This window comes from Perca flavescens, chromosome 6 (assembly GCF_004354835.1).
Source record: "Perca flavescens isolate YP-PL-M2 chromosome 6, PFLA_1.0, whole genome shotgun sequence".
Lineage (NCBI taxonomy): Eukaryota > Metazoa > Chordata > Actinopteri > Perciformes > Percidae > Perca > Perca flavescens.
In genome coordinates, this window is record NC_041336.1 from 23474865 (window position 1) to 23500509 (window position 25645).

General features: G+C 41.0%; 4 protein-coding genes across 5 annotated transcripts; 2 read left to right on the forward strand and 2 right to left on the reverse strand.

The window, feature by feature from the left end:
• The first annotated feature begins 150 nt into the window (after window positions 1–150).
• fez2a (fasciculation and elongation protein zeta 2a) lies at window positions 151–7789 on the forward strand. Of its 2 annotated transcripts, XM_028580828.1 has the most exons (9): window positions 151–916; window positions 2591–2699; window positions 2868–2984; window positions 3176–3308; window positions 4199–4464; window positions 5176–5256; window positions 5395–5470; window positions 5557–5622; window positions 6742–7789. In XM_028580828.1, exons 1-9 carry the CDS (start codon window positions 576–578, stop codon window positions 6756–6758), a joined length of 1206 nt encoding a protein of 401 aa, XP_028436629.1. In that variant the 5' UTR covers window positions 151–575; the 3' UTR covers window positions 6759–7789. The 2 variants fall into 2 exon arrangements, with proteins under 2 accessions (XP_028436629.1, XP_028436630.1); XM_028580829.1 differs by lacking the exon at window positions 5176–5256.
• A 1144-nt stretch (window positions 7790–8933) lies between these two features.
• Window positions 8934–11454, forward strand: clec3ba (C-type lectin domain family 3, member Ba). Its single transcript, XM_028581764.1, has 3 exons — window positions 8934–9118; window positions 9276–9374; window positions 9610–11454. The coding sequence occupies exons 1-3, from the start codon at window positions 9022–9024 to the stop codon at window positions 10008–10010; spliced, it is 597 nt and encodes a 198-aa protein (XP_028437565.1). The 5' UTR covers window positions 8934–9021; the 3' UTR covers window positions 10011–11454.
• On the reverse strand, window positions 11231–17260 carry cdcp1a (CUB domain containing protein 1a). Its single transcript, XM_028581762.1, has 6 exons — window positions 16974–17260; window positions 15060–15251; window positions 14410–14781; window positions 13963–14319; window positions 12941–13028; window positions 11231–12731 (listed from the first exon to the last, which is right to left on the reverse strand). Exons 1-6 carry the CDS (start codon window positions 17041–17043, stop codon window positions 12296–12298), a joined length of 1515 nt encoding a protein of 504 aa, XP_028437563.1. The 5' UTR covers window positions 17044–17260; the 3' UTR covers window positions 11231–12295.
• A 2241-nt stretch (window positions 17261–19501) lies between these two features.
• Window positions 19502–21098, reverse strand: tmem158 (transmembrane protein 158). Its single transcript, XM_028581763.1, has one exon. The coding sequence runs from the start codon at window positions 20725–20727 to the stop codon at window positions 20026–20028; it is 702 nt and encodes a 233-aa protein (XP_028437564.1). The 5' UTR covers window positions 20728–21098; the 3' UTR covers window positions 19502–20025.
• Window positions 21099–25645: the final 4547 nt, after the last annotated feature.

A 25645-nucleotide genomic window follows, 5' to 3' on the forward strand; every position in this document is an offset into this window, starting at 1 on the left:
GGTACTTCCTGTTTCATCCGCAGGAGGTCGCTGTTATCACTCGGTTTGTTTGTGTCTCACACACGCACACGCACACACACACACACACACACACAAAACAAAGCTGTTGATGTTTTTTTATTATCCTTCATTCATCAGTTATGCAGCCTACACATGGGTTGCAGGCCGGCGACACCACACATAGGCCTACTTATTTTGCGTTTTTAGCTGGCTCGTTTTTTTGTTGTTGCATGAAACAAGAAAAAACAATCAGAAAAGTATTAAATATAATGGGACCAAGTGATGAAAGGAATAATGTTTAAATGTAGTATGTTTTTATGTGCTTTTGAAAACGTATCTTGATATCCAAACGCTCATTAGGTCTGAATATAGCTGTCACCATGCTATCATGGTGCTCTGGTTTGGTTACTTGTAGCCACTAGTCGGCCCGCTGCGGTGCAGCCATAGCCTAGGCTACTGTCCGGGTCAGCCTCGCTCGCTGTGGGAAGTGAGCGGGCATTCAGAGAGGATGCTGAGGCCTGCCAGTCCCACGACACATCCACCATTAACCCAGGGCTATTAGGCTAGTCCGGGCTATGGCTGCACCCATCGCACATTTCGACGACGACTGGCCGATCTTGGGTGATTTGAGCATGGTTTCAGGCCAGAGGCTGCTGCCGCAGAAGGGCCGTGCTGTAGCCTCCGCCGCGGGGGAAGCAGCACCGCAGCTTCTCCTGGACGATGATGATGAGGATATCCCGGAGCTGCGAGACAGCAGCTCCTCCCTGGGGGGAACCGGCGCTTTCAGGTCCACGGAGGACCTGGTGAACGATTTTGACGAGAAGTTATCCGTGTGCTTCCGAAATTTCAACGCCAAGACGGAGAGCATCGCTCCTGTGAATGTGATAAACGAGGACTCGCTGCTGGAGAAAGACGAGTGAGTGTTTTTGTTTCCGGCCTGTCCGCAGGCAGGCTAGTTGTTTTTAATAATATAGCCTATAGATGACATTTAACTAACAAAATTAAAAAAAAAAATCCTACAAATGTAATCTTAAATGGGACATTTAATTCAGGAATGATTCTTCGAAATGGTTAAATCATTGTTGTATATGTTGAGGATGTGATGGGGCTATACAGTGACACTGCCACCATCTTTTGTCAAGCCATCAAAACTCAGAACATAGATCTGCTTTGCCACTAAAATAAAAGACTGGAAATGTACACACACAGGCGCACTATATCGGCATAGTATCGGTATCTGCCCCTAAATGGCTTTTAAAAACAGATATTGGTCGATATGAGTGGACTGAAAAGTTATGTTTTTGTTTTTGCAGCCGATAGGCTACTTATTTGATTGCACTTGTGATTTCTATGATCACTTTTATTGTAGGCTGTATTTGTGTTTGTTTTATTGTATCATAAATCTTTATGAATAGGCTCTTGGTATTGCAAAAATACCCTATATGATGATTATTTAGAGCTAAAGTTGATTAATCTAGGGCTGCAACAAACAATTGTTGTCATAATCGATTGATCTGTTTACTGTCACAGAGGAGAGAAGAAACTAGAAAATATTCACATTTAACAAGCTGCAATCAAAGAATTTTTACTTTTGTCTTAAAAAAATTACTCAAACCGACTAATCGATTATAAAAATAGTTGCCGATTAATTTAAAAGTTGACAACTAATCGACTTTGCAGCTCTAGATTAATCGATTAGTTGATCACAAGAAATTAATCTGCAACTATTTTTTATAATCTATTAATCATTTCAGTCATCAAGAAAGTGGTGGGAAATTAAAATGTAATGATATATATATATATATATATATATATATATATATATATTTTTTTTTTTTTTTTTTTTATAAACCTTCATATCAGCTCATTGCCATTCCAAAGACATTTAATGCATTTTAGTAATAAACAGTGTGAAAAAAACTGGCACTAAATATAAGTTCAGTTTTCCATCAGGAGGCATCATGCTGCACTTCTGGGCTTCTGTGATTCCTTCAAATGTCATCATCTATGGCATTTTCAACTTGATAAATTCTGTTGAGGATTACACTCAACCTCTGCATCAAAACAGTTTAATCTGATTGTGACATTTGTGGATGTGATGTCTGAAACTATTTTTTTGGTGTCTTTGTATATACAGTCACTACCAGTGCCCTGGCTAGAATGTAGGTTTGTTTTCCATAAATTTTTGTTATTAAACCAGTGAAAAGTGCTGTAAGAAAAGGATGCTCAAAGGTGCCCTCGTACTCTAGGGGGTTGATCCCAGTCATGTCAGGTCTGAATATTAAGTGTTGCTATTGAATAAGATATCCTGACTAGTATGTGTCAAAATAAATTAAAAAAAAAATATAATTGCATTATGGATATAAATCCATAATGCAATTAAATAGCACCTTTTGTTAGACTTCCTCTGCCTGATAAATGTCCATGTCTCTCAAACTCTGCATGCCTTTAGTTTCTGAAGTCTCTGGGTTCTTTTCTTGGACTCTCTCCAGACTGCTTTACAGGCTGAGTAATATGAAGAGTAAACAAAACTTAAATCATGCCACGATCATTTATATTTTGGACTGAAATGTTGTTTGGTCCTCCACAGAATCTGGAAGGTTTTGACCAGTAACTATGGCAGTGTGATGCCGGTGGATTGGAAACAGTCTCGAACGTGCTCCCTCCACATCCCCACATTCAACCTGGAGGAGAAGCCTGTGCGTGACTCTACCCCTCCCATCCCTTCTCTGTCCCACTTTCCCTTCAATCCCGCCCCCCCCTCCTTCCCCAAATCTCTTTTCCGTTCATCTCGCAAATCTCAAATATTTATTGTGCCAGGGTTTAGCTTTGATTAAATTCCCTCCCCCTGCTCTGTTCCTGGCTAGAGAAAGACTGATGTCACGGCAGAGCTGTCGGACGATGAGGAGCTGAGGGAGCAGCTGGACATGCACTCCATCATCGTCTCCTGCCTCGCAGAGGAGCCCCTTTTCACAGCAGAGCAGGTAAGTGACATGTCAACATCAACCTCAGGTGTGGTTAATCCCAGATGCAGCCAAACAGTGTCAAGTCTATGAATGCAGGGCAGCAGCTTAACATGGGCTGAAATCACTATGTGTTTCACACAACATAACTGATGTGTGCTGGGTTATTTCGAGTGCTGCCTCTCTGATGTGTGTGTTGGTGCTCTGCACAGGTTATCGAGGAGATAGAGGAGATGATGCAGGACTCCCCCGACATGGAGGCAGGGCACAATCCCTCTCAGTCGGACCTCTCGATGCTCTCCCTGGACGTCCAGCGGTCCACCCGGAGCCCCAGCTATGAGTCGAGTGAGTGTCCACTAATAAGGATTTGGGGTGGGACAAATAAGCAGTATATTGCAGTCTTTTTGCAATTACGATACATTCTCTTAAGATTCTTTGCTTGGGATTTGTCAGTGGTACAGTATCAATATCATGATGCATTCTCTTATATGTGTCTTGTAACTTTGAGAATGCATAAAAAGTGAGGTGCAAACCAGTGTGAGCTTCAGTACAAGTTCATTAAATTTAAAGCATAACCCTAGTGGTACTCTATAGTTTTATTATTGGCAACCAATCCCAGTGATTTACTACAATATAGCTCTTATTGTTACAATGAGCCACACCATTGCACCAGGGAACAGGTTCATTTATTACAATGAGCCTGGCCACTGTAGATTGTCTTGACTCAATCCCACACAAACACATACCATCCTGCTGACATAAATACTAACTTGAGCACCATTTGTGTATAAATCCACGGCTAAAAATAGTCCACAACAAATACGCTATTTACTTCTGTTTAAATAACGTTTAATAAAAACTACAGTGCCCAGCTGTTTTTTTTTTTAATGAAACTAAATATTCATGATCCGTGTTTGACGGTTTATGTTTTCAGTAGGAATGAATGGACTGAGAGCAGCAGACAAGGAAGGGAAATTATTGAGAGAAGGACTAATAACACATCGCTGGCTTTGGTCTTTTAATGGGATTTGTTGACATAAATACATCTCAAATCACATCAATGGGCAATGGACTCATGATAGTATGGTGTCATAAGTTACCCTGCAACCCTTGATCGGTCCATGTGTAATAACTGATGAATTAAGGATCAATAACATCAGTAACAGCTGTGTGTGTGTGTGTGTGTGTGTGTGTGTGTGTGTGTGTGTGTGTGTGTGTGTGTGTGTGTGGTCCAGGGGTGAGGACCCTGAGTGTTGCCGAGCTGAATGAACGTCTGGAGGAGACGGAGACGATCATCAGGAGGTTCTCAGAGGAGCTGGTGCAGCAGCTGGCTCTCAGGGATGAGCTGGACTTTGAGAAAGAGGTGAAGAACAGCTTCATCTCAGCGCTCATTGATGTACAGAACCGACAGAAGGAGCACCGAGAGCTGCTGAAGAAGAAGAAGAAGCTTAAAGGTGGAGCCGGGACGTCGCAGGGCCACGCGGAGAAGACGCTCGGATCAGTGAGTGCTTTATTGTTTCACTTTTCTTTTTTTTTTAACATCTTAAAGGTCCCATGGCATGAAAATTTCACTTTATGAGGTTTTTTAACATTAATATGCGTTCCCCCAGCCTGCCTATGGTCCCCCAGTGGCTAGAAATGGCAATAGGTGTAAACCGAGCCCTGGGTATCCTGCTCTTCCTTTGAGAAAATGAAAGCTCAGATGGGCCAATCTGGAATCTTGCTCCTTATGAGGTCATAAGGAGCAAGGTTACATTCCCTTTCTCTGCTTTGCCCACCCAGAGAATTTAACCCACCCATGAGAGAGAGAGACATGATGGCTTTCAAACAAGCAAAGTAGCAGTTGGTCAAGGCCACACCCCCACCCTCCACCTTGCCCCCCCCCTCACTCCTCCTCAATAGCTACAGACACAGAAATGGCACATCCTAAGGAAAGCTCATTGTGGGACTGGCTCTAGTGGCTGTAATTCTGCACCAAGGCTGAATTTCGGGAAATAGACTTCAGATACAGTATTAGGTGACCACTAAGGTCTATAAAAAAGCATCCAAAGAGCACCATGTCATGGGACCTTTAAGATTTTTCTTTTCCGCTGTTTGTTTGCATTTCTTGCTGTATTTGCTTTCCAACAAACTGTATTTCCCTGGAATATTTTCCCACCTTTGGTCACCCCTCTCGTCTTATGCTTCTCCACTTTACTTCCTTCCTCCTCAGCGCTTCAGCATGGAGGGAATCTCCTCTGTCATTCATAACAGCTTCCGGCAAACCTTTGGAAGCGGGTGCAGTGAAAGACAGGTTTACTTTGTATTTCTCTCTCCGCTGCTGAACCTTATCTTCTTGTTTTCTGCACTGGAAATACACACCTTTACAGGAATATCATCCCACAGAACTTTTTATCTCAGCTATCTTTCTCTCTCCCTGTCTTCATGTCAGTATTTAACCACAGTCATCCCCTATGAGAAAAAGGGACACCCTCCGTCGCTTGAGGACCTCCAGATCCTGACTAAGAGTATGTTTCTTCATCTGCACCAGCAGCACTTGAATTTTAGTGGCTGTGATTGATCCATTCACTCCTCTGTTTCTGCTGCCTTGCAGTCCTACAAGCTATGAGAGACGACAGTGAAAAGGTGCCCAGTCTCTTAACAGACTATATTCTCAAAGGTGAGCTTTTCTCTTTTTTTCTTTTTTTTCTTTGTCTTTTTTGTTAACACACTAGAAGTTGCTGGTGTGATATGTTGGTAGTGTGTCTGCACTGTAAATTATGTTTCACAGAAACCAAAGGATCAATGATTGATCAATTGTGACTGCCGCAGGTGATGTAAAGTTAAAGAACCACAGCCGCGGTTTTACATTTACTCTAACTCATTTATGCTTCACATTACTGTTGGCCATCTTATCACATTATGTAGTTGTTTAGATTTTGTTTCCTACATCTCAGTCAAGAGTTTCAGTTCATTCTAAAAAATAAAAAAATAAAAACATCTCGAAACATTCTTGATATCAACAATCAAGTCACATTTGGTGAAGTTACATTGCCGTTGCTTGGTATTGCAGTTGAGAGCAGGTATTTTAAATGCATCAAGAATGAACAAGAAGAGCTCTCAGAACAGTTATTACAATTCGGCACTGCATTGCATGGTCTGTATTATAGCAGTGCCTCCTGCTAAAACATTGGCGCTCTATCTTTGATCTCGTTGGTGTCCTTTCACACATGTTCTGTTTTCATTCTTTCACGTCTTCTTTCTCTACTTCTTATGATCTAACTTGTTGCTGCCTTGCGCTCACTAGCTCTGGTGTGAGCGATGGAAAGAGAGGTTTGTTTCACATGTGATGTGCACTGTTGTGGTTGTGGCCATTCAAACTGGGAGAGCGCCCCCTCTCTACCACTGAACTGTAGTGCAGTCTGACCCTGATGTTTTCCTTTTCACTTTACACCCCCTCTCCCACACGGTAACTGTCTGCAGCATGGTTGATCCCTCTCACTGACAGTGACTCACTGCCATACATGTTAAAGCACTATTTACCCTGCAGTTAACATTAAACACAGTTTTATGATCATTAGTCATCTAGCACTGCTAAGAGTGAAAGTATTTATCCTCACTGACTCACCCTACTTTATCGTCATCAGCACTAACTGTTGTGCCAAAATTTAGATATTTTTTTTCCCCATTTGTTTTTCCTTTCTTTATCTCCTACTTTGCAATTTGTACTGATCTTCATGCTGAGGCTTCATCCCTGCACACTCAACTCTGCTCATATTCATCTCTACTGTTATTACAGTGCTTTGCCCAACGTAGACCAGAGGGACGGTGCCCAACACTCTGCAGAGGCTTCAGATGGTTTACCATGGCAACAAGATGAAGAGGACTCATTGTATTATTTGCAGACATGAAGCACAATTAATTTATTCCTGCATGTTTTTACCTCAAGATGTATCTTTTTCTGTGTTCGTTTCTTCATTTAATTGTATTTATTTTGTGTTGAGCATTGTGATTTTGCAAACCCTGTGTTCCTGTGAATTTCGACTTCTTTTCAGTGTTTTTTAATTTCCCTGCACTGTGAAAAAGTATCTTAAGTATGATAAATGATATAAGACTACCAGCGTAGAAGCTGAACTGTTTGGAAACTGAGCTCTGCTTGTTGGTTAGAAGTAATAGCTGAGCTACAATGCAAAGGGCTTTGTATTTATCTGAAGTGCTTAACTATTCACTGAGCAATGAACAAATTCACAAAGCATGTTAAAGTTGCAGTAATAGAGGATTATAAAAAGAGCTTTTCAAGCATCAAAACTGTAAAGCGTACACAGAGACATCAATATGTATCACAGCAGCACATGAGGCACATCAGAGAAGCAGAAAGGGATGGGATACAGACACATAGGACATAATGTAATGAAAATAAATAATATAGTTAGTTACCTTAAACCTGTGTGCATAAACATATTGTAAAACCATCATATAATTCAACACAGCCTTCCATGTAGCAGCAAAGTGTGTTATCTGCTTTCATCTCAGCAGCACACTGCATACATACATCATTATTATTCTGTGGAAGATAAAGTGTTGATGGTCGAGTTGAAATGAACCAATTTACTAACTATGCATTTGATTGAATACTTAATTATGACCCATGCACTGTCTGTACTTTTGTGACGCTGACTGGAACTTTGAATCGCGAGCGTCGACGTGCCTGCTGCGCACAGGGCAGCCTGTTACTCTGTATGTATTTTTGTATATGTACACACATGCCTTTTGGTCTTTGCCTGAACTTTTGTACATTATAAATAACTTATTTTCAATGAATGTCAAACTGCTGGACTACTTTTAGAACCTGCTTCATTGTTAATTTGTTTTGTAAATATTTTGTTTCAAATATATCGAAAAAAATCACAACCTCTGTTGAATGTATTTTATTAATTTCATACAAAACATCAAGTAATATAAATGCAAAATGAGTGAATACAAGAAGTGACTTTAAGCCCCATTTTATAGATAAGTAAAACAATGAAATAATGAAACATATAATAATAATCCCTAATAATAATATTTCATTTTCTACAACCAAACAATATAAATGTTTAAAAAAAGCAAGCAACAAAGCTTTCTCCCAAGGTTTAAATTCAGATGTATCAATACTGTAAATATTGATGACAAAAATGGAGGTGGTCTTTATAATCAGCTGTTTGTCTTTGAATATTATAAGGTGAAATGTGTATTATTCTCCAGTTTTTATAGTTATTTGCAGGTTTATTTGCTCATGTTTGGAAATAGAGTTTTCATTGCATCACTTTAATGTGTTATTTGGCTGTGAGGTGTGTGTGCGTGTGTGTGTATTCAGAGAGTGAAATGTAAGACCATTCATCATTTAGAGGCGTGGACATTCAGCTTTCTTGTTGCTGCCTGAGGTCACTGAAACTCTGGTGAAGAACAGCCTCTTACAGAAAAGAGATTGATGAATATTAACAAATGTTAAATTCATAACACTCTTTCTTCATTATATAAGTCTCTGCCACGTGTCAGCTGCACCTCGTCCAGCTCACTGAGGAGATCCAGATGCAGTGCTGTGGATAAAAAATAAATAAAAGAATACATCCAACCTCTGGCCTGTTGGAGCCCTCAGCAAACAGAAACACAACAGATCCTTCATCCATAATTCAATGAGCAAGCCACTATGAAAAGGCAAACCTGTTTGTAGCCTAATGTTTGTTGCTCTTGATAGCACAGACGTAAAGATTAAATAATTAAAATTCAGTTTATGTAATAAATGTGACACACACACACACACACGCACACACACACGCACACACACACACATGGCCCTGCTGTAATTTATAAGTAACCTAAAAACATATGGAACTCAAGTCACGCTTGTCCCACAAACCTCTGTTAAACATCTGTAAAACATTTGTTCTCTCTCACATAAGATTTCCTCATTCAACTCTGTGCCGCCACCCTGGGCGTGTAAAACAAAACAGTCACTCAGTGCTGTGAGGAGCTTCTTTTGTGCTGTTGCACCAAAACAGTTTCTTTGCGGTGGATTTAAAGTATTTCTCCAAGTATCATGGATACTCGAGGAGTTTTTTTGATGTTTTGCCTTCTCCTGCTGGCACGCCGCACGTTACAGCAGACCTCCTCACCGAAAAGAAATGGCAAGAAAGGTAGGCTACTGTAACTTGACATTGGAAATGTCTTGTTGTTAAATTTGTGTTGAGAATAACACCACTGAACTACTGTATGGGAGTTCATCAATAATACTGACTGAATACATTGTGCTTTGGAATAAATTCTTCATTTTTTGAACATTGTTTTCAACAGACTCTGCAAACAGTGCTGCGATTGAGGAGCTGAAGAAACAGATTACTGACATTTTTCAAGAGCTGAATGTGCTGAAAGAGCAGCAAGCTTTACACACAGGTTTGTACTGCAAAAAGTGTCATAAATACCACACAAATAATTTTTTTTTAAAGAATGTGTTGCTCAGTTTATGGATCACAATAGAATGCTGTCCAACAGCTCAATAATCCATTAAAGTACCAACATGCTGTGTGTAACATAGAACAGAATTGAACAGCTTTCCAGTGATGGAGAGCCAAAAATAGACAAAAATAACACCTGACCCACACTGACCTTCTCCTAATTTCCACCTAAGTTTGTCTGCGAGGCACTAAGATCCTCGGCAAGTGTTTCCTGGCTGACCCAGTGAAGAAGACCTTCCACGCCGCCAGTGATGACTGCATCGCCAAGGGAGGCAGTCTGAGCACTCCTCTGACAGGAGATGAGAACGACCAGCTCTACAGCTACGTACGTCAGAGCATCAGCCCCGAGGAGCACATCTGGCTGGGCATCAATGACATGGTGACCGAAGGCCAGTGGGTGGACCAATCAGGCTCCAGCGTGCGCTTCAAGAACTGGGAGACAGAGATCACCCTGCAGCCAGACGGAGGGCGCAGCCAGAACTGTGGCATCCTCTCCACCACAGCCAACGGGAAGTGGTTTGATGAGAGCTGCCGAGCTCAAAAGGCTTCTGTGTGTGAGTTCAATATCGTCTGAGAGCTGCTGTCTGACATTAACATCAATCTGGGCAGAAAAACATGCATGTAAACATCAAATGCTGCTTGCAGAAAAGAATGAATCATGTAGAGTATCAGATATGCAACGCATTGAAACATAGGTACATCATTTTTTGTTAAGCACACTTTTCTTGACCAAGCCATTCAGATGTGCACTGACCTCAAACAGTGGTCTGGGATACAGTATGTCATTGTATAAGCTACACATTTTGCATACATTCAATAAACTTGTGTTCTCAAACACTTCAGCATTTTAGTTATTCATCAAGGTAAACACCACTGGATGGCTTGTATTTGTTACATGTATTTTATGTCATCTGCTAATCAATGCAAGAACACGTTTTTACTGAAGAGCAATCATCATGAGTGCCTTTAATGAGGCACTTTCTTTATTCTGAAGTTATGCTGCTTATATTACGTTATAAAATGTTAATCAACACGTGTCCTCTCTGTTGTAGCCTTCTCATTGTCTTCTTGCTCACAAATTCAGTAGATATAAAAGGGAATATTTGCTTATCAGAAGGAAGACATGCTTGCTTAAAAAATGTTTATGTACCAACATGAAAAAGGAAGGTTTCAACCAAAAGTAATAATAACAAAACAAACTCTTGGTTTTAGGTTGCGGTCTTTTTTCCAACAGGGCCAAATGGGTTAAAAGGGTCACACCCAGCCAAAGTTTTCCTTTCAAAATAAGACTCAAAAACACTGGACAAAAGAAATGGTGAACTTCAACAAGACGGCCAGGACTAAGATAACGAGTACAATGAGGATGACATTGTCACCACTTTCAATAATCTATGTTCAAAGTCAGAAAGATATATATTATAAGCAGAGAGGAGGATGTGCAGGTGGAAAAGTGTGCAGGGATTATTTTCAATGGAAAATGTCAACGTTCCCTCCCATAAAAACCATGAAACCTTTTCAAATTTCCAAAGGTTTCTTAATGTGTCTCCACCCCTACCTACAATTTTTTCCATCATGCAAACCTAGTTTCTGTATTGGCACTCTTACTTGTTTACTCACCCAAAGAAGGGTTACATCAGATCAACATGTGTGGATGTCTCCATTGGACGTCCACTGATGTCGGCAGCAGCATGTTAGTAGAGAGAATGTCCCTTTAGTCAATCAGACTGTAAAGTGTTTATGGTTATATTTTACATGGCTTTTAACCAAAATAACTTCATATTCAGAGAGTTTTTGCATTGTTTTACAGCGGACACTTTATTTCCTCTGAAGTGAGAACAAATTTATGGCAACTCTAAAATGTGTTTCCCTCCTGCTGTTCACTTTCTGGACTGCAGGAGGCTTTACATACAACACAATTTATTCTATCTTTTTCACCAGTTTCACTGTAAAACTGGAATCATATTTTAATATTCAAGTTAATATTCTGGCATGTTCATGTAGGTCAGCCTAATGTCAAAATCAAAACACTGAATAAAGATTTTAATATGCTGTGTTATTGCTTTCTATCCCAGTTAATGAATAACCTGTTGAATTTTAGAAAACAAAAAAACTGTACTTGACTGCATCTTAGTTAGGACTTGGTCTGTACCATGACCTTTTAGATTGGTTTATTGACCCATATCAAACAACTGAGTCTGTCTTTACAACTCATGAACACTCATCACACTCATCTTATGTTAAATTACATTCAAGTCTCTCTTTTAAAAACTACCCATTATTAATATCTTAATAATTAATATATTAAATTCAGTCAACCAACACAGATACTGACAAAGATACTGTTTGGTGGTGAGCAACTTTTTGCTCACAGACTGCAATCAAGTGTATAAGGACTGGTCCTTAAAACAAATAGGGAAATATGGCCTCTGACTAGTGATTTTCATTCATTATTAAACACAAATAGAAAACAAACAAAAAAAAGTCCTTGTATGACCAGAAAAACAGATCACTTAACCAGCAGCAGACCAGTCTTGAGTATCACAAAAGTATGGGTCCAAAAATACAAAAGCACAAAAATGTTTTTCATTGCCTAAAAGCATTGCAGGATCTCTTTATAATTGCAAGCCTGGTATAAAGAGGATGATTATGTACTGCCTTTATCTGAGATAAAACAAGGTAACAGCTACAGGCAGGTTTCAACAGGGTTATTTTGTGCGCCTGGCTTGGGTGCAAAACCACACTCAAGAGAAAAAACAAAGGCTTCTTGCAAGGCTGGTAATCACAAAGATGCCAGGGAATGAATATCTCAAAGTTCAAGTAGGTCAAGAGAAAAGCACAAAGCTGAATCCAATCTTCTCCTCAGTTCCCTCCCTCTGGCTCCAGCCGGGGCCCCAGATCCGGAGAGTGTTCCTCTTCACTTTGGTCATCAGTCTGGTAAATCTCATTGTCCACCAGGGGTTGGACGTGGCTCTTGGGCCTGATGGGAAGCGGAGGAGCCTGAAACTGCTGGTAAGCCCCGACTGGCATGTTGTCTGCACCAGCGTCTTCAGAGACCAATGGATTATTTGAGTCTGTTTGCCCTGTGAAGGGCCGGTATGTGTCAAACTCTCCGTAGACCCCTATCTCTGCCCCCTGTCTCAGCAGGTCTGTGTAGACCAGCGTGTCCTCAATGGAGGCGTACACATGGGACTCGTTATCCTCACGTGTTTTGGGGAAGCCGTTGTGTGGTGGCAGGAAGCTGATGCCGTTTGGATTGTAGATGGACACTTCAGGATTCAGTTTCTTCTTCTTCTTCCTGTTTGGCAGGAGAGACAAGACGATGAGAGCTTTAGAGTTATATACAGCATCAAACTATCAGTTGACCTGTTAACTAAGAACATTTTAAATGAAGAGCAGTTTGAGGTTTAGTAAGACACTTCTTTACTATATTACCTAAAGTAAGCAATTTAAAAAATACCAGACATTATAACATTGAAGAATAAAACATGAAGCAGTTGCACTCACCTAATCACCACACAGACCACTACCAGCACAACGGCAAAAATGACCAACAGAGCAGACACCACACTCAGGATTGTAGTCTGTAGAAAGTCTAAATGAAAGAAAACAAATACAATTCTTCATTAATACTTCCTGCTGTATGCTACATTAAATTAAGTGTATAATCAATTGTAATGAAAATTTGATATGGTCTCTAAAATACAAAAATAAAAGCTTCTGAAACCTGAAGATTAACAAATATTGATTAACTTCTTATGATTCACACAAAAAAAAAAAAGGGGGGGGTAATAGCTCTGTTTCTTGGTTATATTTGGGATAGTCTATATCCACAACATTCCACTTCCGGGATTGCTCCGTTGCCGACAGAAATTCCCCCAGATTTCACACAATTAGGCCAGATATCCATTGCCCTGGGCTTCCTTTGTGTTGGCATGGATTTATGAGGACTATGGTGAACTGCTCCTCGGATCTCTGCAAGGTAAATCCAGACAGCTAGCTAGAATATCTGTTCGATCAGAGTTTTCTGTTGCACGACTAAAACAACTTTTAAGCGTACACATGTTCCACCAAAACAAGTTCCTCCCTGAGGCTATTTTGCTCCGTACGGCGCTTAGCACGACCCATGACGACTGTGATTGGTTTAAAGAAATGCCAATAAACCAGAGCATGTTTCTCTCCCATCCCGGAATGCTGTGTGGACTCCCCAGACCCTCCTCCGCCACGCTGTGGGGGAAGGTCTGGCAATGCGAGACTGTATTTGGGCATATGTCAGTCATTGAACAAGAACACTCTAAAGCCATGCTAGCAAATAAGGCTGCAAATGCTACTTTAATCTTAGTTTAGTGCTAATGCTAATATTTGCTTATTGACACTGAACACAAAGTTCAGCTAAGGCTGATGGGAATGCTATTACTTTGAAGTGTTCCTGGTCATCAACCAGAGTATTGGACAATTACACATTATTAATTTTAATTTGAGGACTAATTAAGTTGTTACAACTAATCCTGAGGAACATGAACTCTTACTCTTGCTCTCCTGCAGGGTGATCTTGGTGAGGACCCTGAAGTCTCCTCGTTCAGGCATACAGTTGGACATGTTGAGGTAGAAGGTATCGGAGACGGTGATCTCACTCTTGGCCTCCTCGTCCTCCCTGCGGCTGTAGTCCTCCTCTGGGCAGCCGACTCTGTGCACCCTGATGTCGGTGTGGCGGTTGCTGCACTTTGGCTGGCTGAGGTTGACAAACATCAGTTGAGCCTCCATCTTCGGGGGAACAGAAACGATCCAGGAGACGGTAGAGTAAGCCTTCATTCCTATTGGCCAACCAGGAGTTGCCAAAAGGACAGGAGTGTCTCTCATTGGAGATACAGTGAATATATATCTTTCTGAATATGATTAGAAAGAAAGGAATATTAAATATCACTGAAATACATGCATTTCAAATATTTAAAGCTAAAGTTAACGCTGCTTCTTACCCGATATCTCCTCTTTTAAAACAACATTCAGCACATGCTTGAAAGGCGCCTTTAGTGCTTTACCCCCCATGCCAGACACAGTGACAGACACCTTGGTGTGGATTTGGACATTCTGTATGGCTCCTTGATGGCAGAAGTGTCCGATAGTAGAGCCATCGTCTCCGACCACTTTGATAATGATGCTGTCGTTGCATTGCTGCCCAGGTAGGGATTGCTTGAGGGGCCCAGTGGGAGAGGTCAGCTCCACAGAACCAGACTGAGGAGGACGGAGAGTCCAGGTCACATTGCTCAGAGGGGCGGGGAGGCAGGTCGGCAAAACAGGCACCGACAGAGGAGTCGGAGTCTTCTGGCAGTCTTTGAGTTGACTACACTCTGACATAAAAGTACAGGTAGTTTGAATCAAAAGGGAAATTAGCCTTCCGGAGCTACAGCCATGAAAGGGTAAGCTCACCAAAATAAAAAAAAAAAAAAAGCATTTTTGCAAGAAATAGTATCTATGAGAACTGTTAACACTGAGTTATCCAGATTAAGAGGGACACCGTTTCCGTAAAGCAATGTTGACTGTTAGGATGGGATATATAAATCCATTATGGAGAGTTATACAAATGATTCAAGGCTTATTTGCACTTAACGATCAAATCTGGATTTACCTATGACTTTCGTGGCGGTGACTTGTACGTCTTCAGGAAGGCAGTCCTGAAAAGTCAGCTCACTGCTTGATGTGACTGTGATCTTCTCCTTCGGCACAGAGTTTATTTTCATCTTGCACTCAGAGGCAGGCCTCAACTTCTTGATGTGAAGAGAAAGGCCCTCCATTTTGCTCGGATCCACTTTACACGACCCTACAGAACACAGTACAATAAGATATTAGCATTTCTTCTGCTTACCGTCTTTTCTCACACTAAAGAACATAAATGGGTGGGCACGTGCATTTCAAATCACACCAATGTTGAACAGGAAATTTTATTTTGATTTGACTGATAGAGCAGAACGGGATTCCTTGATCATTGAAGGAAGTGTTTCCCAATAATGAGCCACTGCTGTCATTCATGACCCAGCGATTAGGCCATCTCAGAGTTCCCCTAACCTCAGACCTGAGTGTGCAGATAAAACGCCATGCGGTCCACTCTCTGTTTTATTACTCATTTTGAGACCGCTATAATAGCGGTCTCAAAAAACAGGGACATTTCTGTTACAGTCCTGACTAATGAAACTGCACCCTAGTTGTAACATGATAAGAAAACTGGAAATAAAGAATTAGGAAATAAGGATTGCTTATATTTAGTAACTGCATGCCTGCTGCAACATGTAAAGGAGACATCATTCATCCTCTTAACTATTTTCTGAACAGCAAAACCTCCACCAACACTGAACTCCATGCTGCTCCTGTGCCCCAAAACTGCTTTCATTTACAGATTAATAAATTGAATATTTGATAGACAGATTTCTATCTATTTTACTTTTCAAACGTGATACATTTGCAGCTTTAAAAATATTATACAATTAGCTTTCTTATTTCATTTCATAACATTATGAAATAAATAATTTGGCACTAACAGACTGAACAGTTTCGTGGGTTGAACTGTAGTTGGTAACTAATACTTATTTGACTTGATACTTTAAAGCAATTTTTGATTTCTTGTCCACTTGGCGACAGCAGAACACGCTGTAAACACTGACATGATCACCTTATAAAGTTGATATGGCAAATATGTTAGCAAAAAGTTGCCCGATTATACGTCCAGCAGACAGAAAGCAACATAACTATCCATTTGGAGTCGAGTTCATGGCCACATGATGAATCTAATATTCACTCTCTTTTAGCTCTGTTTTTGGTCTCTACCAGCTCCTGAGGGAAATATCTGGCTCTTTAGCTGCTAAATGCTCCACTATGTTTACCAGCTAGTCTCAAACTGTGTCTGTCTGCTGTTTCCGGAGGTCGTGTACAGCTGACTGAGAACGAAAACATTAGAGTTGTGGGCTTGAAAACCAAAACAGAGAGAAATAGTGATTAAAAACACCAGATGTCCAGTGCTAAATAACAATATAATCACCGCTTACAGGTCACTGAAAATCAGAATATAAAGAAGTCTTGCTAAGTAAGTTACTTCTTTTATCGTTAACAAAGTCCCACTGACCAACTGTGTTGACAGATGAGGCCTACAACTTAGCTTCACTCCCTCTCTGTGACTAACCAGGCCTGTACAAACAGAGCCATGTTCACACACAACAGCCACTGATGTGCAGCTTGAATCAACCCTCTGTTGTTTCATATATCCTGCTTTACACTGTATTAATTATCTTTATATATATATATATATATATATATATATATAAACAACAGTTCAGTCAACAACAAAAGCTCCACACTGACCACAGAGCCTTTTTATTATTATTTTGTCCTCGTCCTAATCCTCCTGCCTAACTTTATTTACTCTGACCCAACTAATCAATGCACTCATTAAAGCCATTCAGGTCCCAACAACTCTCAACATCCAACAGCCTTGAAATACTTAGTAATAATGCCGTCCGTCATCATGGTTAATAATGAAGCTGTAACTTACCTGATAGTGTGACAGTGAAGGGGACGAATGTAAGAAGTAAAAGATGAAGCGTGACTCTTGATGAGGACATGCTGTGCTACAGTCAACTTCTACTTGATCCGCAGGGAAATCAGTGGAGATCTGCGCATATTTCATTGCTTCTCGTCCAGAGCTGCGACCTTCATGCGCCACATTTTTCTCTCGTTGACGTGAAGTTCAGCTCGTAGTTGTTGATGAGACACATCTCCCCACTTCCTCTTTTTGTGCGTGCGTACAGCCAGGCACAGGTAATGTGAAGGCGTGGCCGAGGATCGGCCATTTTGGCAGGTAAAGCTCGGGAATGCGTTGTAACTATGGATGTATTATAAAACTGGCTGTAACATCCATGATTAAAAAAAAATCTCTAGAGTTAAGTTATTTCTGCAAATTAATGTCGACAAATAATTATTTACAATTAAAAATACAATTAAAGTTTGAAAGACCAAACAAATATATAGCCTACTACTATTATATTATACTTTATTATAGCCTATATAGCCCAGTGGTATACAGTACCAGTCAAAGTCAACATGAACTCATAGCTGAATAGATTCCCGTACAAATATTAAAGACATGTTTTTGTAATGTTTCTTTATCGAGATGATACACTCCATTTCAGAGTCAGATTATTACAGGCTAATATCCTGCTAAAAATAATGCAGAATACAACAGTCCAGCAATAAATCATTGACGGTTAGCCTATACTGTGAAACTGTTTTAGAGAGATGTTGTTTCAACTGTGTCATCCTTTTGGAGGTTTTAACTTGTGCTGCTGTTGAACTATACTGAGACGTGTTTCTGTTATTTTGTCCGCGCCACTTAGCCTACAACCCAAATGAAGGGAGGCTTTATTCAGGGCTGTTGTATTAGATAATAATAATAACTAGATTTTGATTACATTTTTCAGCTCAGCTGGATACAAACTGTTTTGTTGCTAGATCAGGCTTATGAAGTCTCTTTTGACTGGGCAGCATAACATGCACAGAAAGAGTTAAATTACCACATTTAAACTCCTTTTAAAAAATTAGAAAAGGCCAGGTTATATGTGGTGGAACTGTAGTTCTGGGGGGCAAAGCAACTCTGTTGTGTCTGAAAATGTCAACATATACACCAAAACAACCATTTGTAATAGATAAAGGGTAAGTCTCCAAATCCTTATCTACACAGACCATGACTGGTTTTGGGGGGAGGGCAGAGAGATGACCTAACCCTGACATATTTTACTTATGCAGATTGTACACATTTTGCAGAATGATGAGCTGTAGATTAAAATACAAAACAGTACTACATTACCTGAACCAGCTAAACAATTTAAATGCTGCTAATAATCTAACACTCTGAAAGGAGCCATTGTCAAAAGGTTTGATATTGAATTACTGGTTATGATTCCACATCTACAGTTAACACAAAAAAAAACCACCCAAAATTTAGCTAAATGTGTAATTAAAGTTCTATTAAGTAATATTGCCAGAGCTTTTTTAAAGGTCCCATGACATGGTGCTCTTTGGATGCTTTTATATAGACCTTAGTGGTCCCCTAATACTGTATCTGAAGTCTCTTTCCCGAAATTCAGCCTTGGTGCAGAATTACAGCCAGGGGGGGGGAGGGCAAGGTAGAGGGTGGGGGTGTGGCTTTGACCAACTGCCACTTTGCTTGTTTGAAAGCCATGATGTCTCTCTCTCATGGGTGGGCCAAATTCTCTGGGTGGGCAAAACAGAGAAAGGGGAGGTAATCTTGCTCCTTGTGAACTCATAAGGAGCAAGATTCCAGATCGGCCCATCTGAGCTTTCATTTTCTCAAAGGCAGAGCAGGATACCCAGGGCTCGGTTTACACCTATCGCCATTTCTAGCCACTGGGGGACCATAGGCAGGCTGGGGGAACGCATATTAATGTTAAAAAACCTCATAAAGTGAAATTTTCATGCCATGGGACCTTTAAACATTTCAGATAATAAAATATCAGTGTCAATAGCTCCTTTGTTTAGGCAGCTGCACCTCATCCATGTTACCATACGATGAACTTGATCATTTTGAAGGGTTCAGCTTGTGGTCCTATTGAATTGAATACTGACAGGTGTTTCTATTATTTTGTCAATTTATTTAAATGAGGCTACATACCAGAAACAACAACAACAGTAGCTACAGCTCAACAGCACCACAAACTACATCCTCCAAAATGATCACACAACACCTCTCTAAAACATTTTCAATAAAAACGGAACATTATGACCAATTATAGAGGTAGATTTTATTGCAGGACTGTTGTGTCAGACTGCATTTAGATTTGTGTACCTAATAAACTGGCAACTGAGTGTATATTTTCCAAAATCTTTGACAGTGTTAGCTTAAAGTCTGTTTCTGTGAAATTTGGATCACATGCTGTGTTCACTTGAAATAACTTGATAAATTGATTTAGGCTAGAGAGCAGGTCAGAGAGAATCTGAGATATAGCCTATAATCAATTTTATTTTTCATTGAAACCATTGGAACATGAATACAAATAAGCACGCATATTGAACTTGACATTATAAATCTATAACAATATAATTATTGAAACCCTCTCTATGTCAATCAGAAACAACATCTTTTTTCAGAACGTATGGGGGGATGCTAATACATTTACTTTGAACATGACTAGGTTACATATGCGACGGCACACTTTAAAGTTCAGTTTTCAGTGCAAAAGTCCTAAACATGGGATAAGGCAACAACTTGAAAGATTAAAAACTATACAAACACTGTTTAAAGAGAAAAAGTTTGCACGGTTTGTGCTGACATAATCTATGGGAAGTCCTACAAGGGAATACAAAACACATTGGTGTATAGATTACTATTGGATAGTATAATCCATCATACATTACCTTGGTTGTCCTAATGAGGAGGAGCTCTAATAAGGGTTAAAGAACACCCAAAAACTAAAGCATTTGATCAAGAATGTCTCCAAAGCTCCTCGACCATTCATTCAGGTAAACAGTTGGATGGCTACAGTTATAGTATAGGCAGCACAGGCTAATTATAATAAAGATAATTTCAATTATCTCGGTCTCCTCTGCTCCATCCCATTCGGCAGAAACCCTGCAATGATCGGGACTGGCCATATGAGAGCAGCAACACTCCACACAATGATGACCAAAGTCATGAAACAAGCCACAAGTGTCGACTCGATGGGCTTTCTGTTCAGCCTCCAACTTTTGTCGCCCTTTAGCTCGTCGAGGCTGAAATCCACGCAGCAGAAAGTGACCTGATCCCCGGTCTGCTGGCCCCTCGACCTGCCCTGACCAAACCTCCGGTACCTGGACATCCCGCAGCCCACGCACAGCCGCAACTCCTGCTGACCCCCGGCGACCCCGAGGTGCTCGATGACGACAGGCGAGATCGCCCTGTTGATCGACGCGGAGAAAAAAGCCCTTCCGTGGTTGTTGGTGGTGTAGATGAGCACATCACATTGGAAGCCGAAGGTGCTGTCCCAGCGGGCCACCAGCGAGGTGGGCAGGAGTCTCTGGACGCTCACGTTGCACTGGGACAGGGTCTGCAGCGAGGAGGCGTCGGGCGAGGCTTCGCTCTCCTCCACAGACCTCTTGGAGAAGCGCACGTCCACCTCCAGATTGGCCAGGAACCTGTTGGAGGAGTTGATGGGCGGCAGGAGGAGGTCTTCGTCGCTCCAGCCTTGGCATCGCTGGAGAAGTCCGGCCACCGCGGTGAGAGCCAGCAGGAGCGTCGGAGAGTCGTTCAGCATGGCACACTAGGGCGCGTCTCTCCTGCTCGCATGGTGCTGTGGCGATCCGCAGGCGACGGACGAGGCGTGCAATGTTAGAAAATGCCACTCGCCAGTGATTTTTGTTCTAATAACGCAGCTCCCGATGGAGAGGTTCAATTCCCTGCCCGACTGGTGTAAAAGGAAACGTCCACAGCCTGTCACACGCACGCCCTATGAATATTTTCCTTCTGACTTTTTCCCCAAATGTGCCCCGCAATCGCTTTACAGTGAAAGCAGGCTGAGCAGCACCGTGCGCTGCCTTCATCACAGCTTCTCTGAGCTTCTCTGAGCGTCACCCCCCCTCCTCCCCCCCTCTTCTGTCACTTCAGGTGTGAGCGCTGCTGCTGAGCACAGAGACACAGAGGAGTGGTGAGGGGAGAGCCTCCAGTGCGCAGGGACAGACGCGCCAAGTTCAACACACATCTTCCAAAGAGCAGTCCTCACGTAGCCTATGCTCAATGCAACTTTCTCAATGAAATGAAATTATTTGAAAACACAACCCTGTCTTATTCTCGCTGTCTCTGTTGATCTGCGACTTCTCTCCAACTGTGCAATATGAGAAAAAAAGACTGTGGATAAGGTGAACAAACATAAGTGGTACACTGCATTCAGACAGCCTGTAGAGAACAACCTGCGACACGTTTAATAGTTTGTAATAGTATTAGTTTGTATTTTTCATATGTATGTATTTAGGCTATCTGAGCTTATATTTTCTGTAAATAAGTTCTACCTTCATAAAGGTCTAAATGCCCTTTCAAACCATCTCTGCACTGCCAGGAATAGAAGTCTGGTGGGAAAGCAGTGGATCCTTCATCTGTGTATTTATTTATTTATTTATTTATTGGCTTAAAATGAGTCAAATGTATTTATTAAATTGGAATCATCCAATTAAATAATGAACTACCCCCCAATGTTGCTGCAGAGGACAAAAGCTCAGTGTCCACAGTGGGTGCTACAGCCCCAGATATAAGGAAAGATATATAAAGTATATTCATTACTAATAAATGACTAGTTACTATGGTTACCCATAGTGACGAACTGCAGGTAAACAGACTGTGTTGTATATACATACAGTATGTGCCTAGCTGGTAGGAAAACATCTCTGAGAGGGTAAACCCAACAGTCCGTAATCTGTTTGCTTGTTTGTTCATCTGTTCTTTGCTCTGAGAGCTTTCTGTACATTGGTGTTTGTTTCTCTAAGCCATATTGTGAACTTAGGGGCAGCCAGACACATCAATAAACATGGGCCTCCACTGTGCTGCAGCAGCAGGGGTTTTGCACACAGTGTGTATCACCTGGCTGCTGTATCTGATGCCGAAGAGGACACACTCACCACCATCCCTCCCGTCCCTTATCTTCCCCTATTTGTGTTTTGGACCCAACAAATTATCACAAACAGCTGATTACATTTACAGGGGGACACAGCTGTAGTTAATCTCAGTTTTGTGGAGTTGTAATAAGAGTTAAATATTAGGACCAGTGGTTGAACACCTGGTCCATTTTGGCAAGAAGAGGTTTCAAGCTGCGGTCACCATGTGAGCCAGCATTGGCCCGAATCACACTGAGCTCAGAGTCAACCCAGCCTCCTAAAAAAATTACGTTAGAGTTGAATTTGACATAACCTGATGCTAGAAAAAATGACTGCGAGGTAGGACTGACCTTTTCGCCATGACAGGACTACCCACAGTGACAATTTTATTATTATATTATCATCTTTAAAAACATACAGGTATGAATAATAATACACATGTACAGTAAAGAGTGTGTGGTGATCTACAGTGTCAGAGTTGTTTCACTTTTTACTGCCTTTTTTATGATAACCAATATTTGCAATTTTTGCACAAAATGTTCTCTTGACCTCACCTTGTGTGTTGCAGGATTAGGCATGCCATGGAACATAGTGCTATTCAATACAACAACAGCATTTTTTAAACAACAAGTCTATTTTTATATTTTATAGGTGTTGCTCTCACCGTGTCCACCCACCTGAAAACTATCCCCTCCTCTTAGAAAAGATGTCAATCAATTCATTGTTTATGCATCGTGTTTCTGGTAACCACTTATTAAAGGTTGATATGACTTTCAATGAGGAAACAGTTCTGCCTTTAACCAGTATACTCTTCCTAACATTGTATACATAATGCATCAGGAAAGATAATAAGCTATTAACAGAATTAGGTCATTGACCAGAAGCGAAATCGGGATGAATTATTCTCTTTCATCTTTGCAGGCTAGGAAATATGAATGCCAGTTGTATAAATTGTTTTCTTCGGTTCTGTTTAAATACTGTGATTTGCTCCAGAAGCCTGCCTCCATGTATTTGATGTGAGGGCCAGCTGAAGCTGTGGTGTCAATTTGCACCTTAAAGCCCTCGTCCCCTTGTCGCCGTTCTCTTTCTGCACACTCAGACATCCCTCTTACAAACACTCCCACTTATTGTTTTTTTTTAAAATGCTGGTCTCCTCGCATCAGATATGCTCTAGTCTAGACAACATACTGGTGAACAGAGCAAGGAAATGTAAATGACTTTCTTGTTCATTAATTATGCTATAAAAATGTAAATTGCTTTGGTGACAGAAATGCAAATGGGATTAAGATAAAAGTCTCTTGTGCCAAAGAAAAGAGAACGTATGAAAGATTCATTTTCTCAAAATGTGGCTCTTTATTCAGGAAACCAAAAGGAAGACCTGTTAGTGGCTCCTGGCTGACTCTGTGCCGGATCAGACACCATTAGTCTGACCCACCGGCTCACACCGACAACTGACATAATTAGAGGTTGAGGATTCGGGTACACACACATCCTCAGAGACACAATGTTCAAGCTCCTCTTTTTACATCTGAACCTGGTGAATCCCCTGTCTGTCTCCATCCTGTCATATATCCAATCACTGACAGGACTCATCGCCACGGCAACATAACAGTTTGGTCTCTATAGAAAAGGAGGAGAAATGGGGTGTCGAGGAAGTATTATGTTTAGTTGATGAACAATAATACAACTAATAACAACGTCATTGTTGTTTGGTGTCAGTGCCAAGAATATTGCAGGCCCAATGTATTCATAACCATGTTGTGCTGAGTCAGAGTATGACCCGCTCAGCTGGCAAAGAGTTGGAGACCAACAAGTCCAGGCAGCACTGTAGCACACAGTGATCATAAAATATAGAAGATGTGATAATAAATTCAGGCCTTAAAGCTAAGTGTACCAAACATTTTGAAAAGGGCCTCATCAACACCTGCAAATCAAATCATACCACTCACAAAAAGTGAGTATTTATCCTTTCTTTTACCTATTTTACACATTAGGTTTAGTTTACTCATCAGGAGGAGAAAGGAGTTTTGAGATAAAATAAAATAAGCCTTTATTGTCTCCTATAGGAAAGATTTGTCTTGGGCAGTTGAGAGGTTTCTAAAGTCTGATTATCTTGGATCAGGTTTGAGACTTGTGTTAGCCTGTTACAGACTTGGCACATGGAGTTCAAAATTGATGGGTTTACCAGCCATGGAGGGTCTAACGAAATATGCTACTGAGTTACCGTACATTATTTGTAGGATCCAGCATTTTTGGAGCTTTACCCATACTGGGGGAAAAAATGCCAGGATTGGCCTCTGCTGCTCCGATGGCGATGTCTTTTTTTCTCTTTGTGAGTACCAGCTTTATGGAAGTGCAATGCTAAATCGCTGTGGAAAATTAGCAATCTTACAATGTAAAACTACATAATTAAACTCCTGCAATAAAAATATACTTGAGTAAAAATACAGATGTATTATTTTTCAAAAGTAGAAAACACAATTATTATTTTTGTGAAATAAGGTAAATTGTATGAAATTGAACAAGATGTCAAATAAATGTAGTGAATTAAAAAGTACAGTGTTAAATGTAGTGGAGTAGAAATATAAAGTATAGCACAAACTGGAAACGTTTATAAGAGCCTCTATTGCAGCCGGGGTGACTGCATCTAGGAGAGTGCAGAGGGATCTGAGGAGTTGTACACTAATTAGCTACATTAATTGCCAAGGAGCTGACATCAGGCAAAGTGGATGGGGAGTCAGAGGGAAGTCATAACAAATGTCTGTTGCAGAATCTGCATTTTTCATCTTAAATGAGTGGAAGTCGTGCAGCAGTGCAAGAAAATGAGAACAGGAAAGATCAGGAGGGAGAGTGAGGCTGCCAGACACTTCTTAACAGATTATTTAAGATCTTGTTCCAGATCCAAACTTCCTCAGCCCTCGATGAGAACAGATATGTGAAGGACACTAGGGGCCGTCATTGTGAAACCGGCCCTGAAAATAACATCACATACTTATCAGGCTCTCTGAACCACGGTCAGAGGCATGCAGAGACCCATCAGCCTGCTCCTTGCTGGTCTCGGGGAGCTGAGATGGTGTGAGATTGCTTCTCTCTTGCACCAACAGCCTACTTCTCATCGAAGCGGATGTGGATTGTGAATCACACACACACGTCCACGAAAGGTCATCTTGGACAGGTGAGTCAGCCCCCATTTCCCCTCATCTGCTTTCTACCTAACGCATTCTGCTCTGTGTGGTCGTTTGTCATCTGGTTCTCTGCTGGTGAAATGCAATCGTCCTCCGAAACCGGCAGAGAGGGGGTGATTACCATGGGTTGTTTGTCATGGTGGGAACGGGGAGGCGGATGTGGGTGGAGAAGGAGGATGATTGGTTGCTTTCAAAAGTGATTTGTTTGAAAAACAACACAGGCTGCTTGTACCTGAGACTCAAAGGCTATGTAGCAGTCCAAAAAATTCACAACTTTAATGCAACGAAAAAATAAATGATTAAAATACTTTGCCATTAAACTATAGACTTTGCCATGAGAAATGATGCCATATAGTTTTTTTTTTCTACTGTTAATTACAACGAAATACAAAGAAGTGGAACA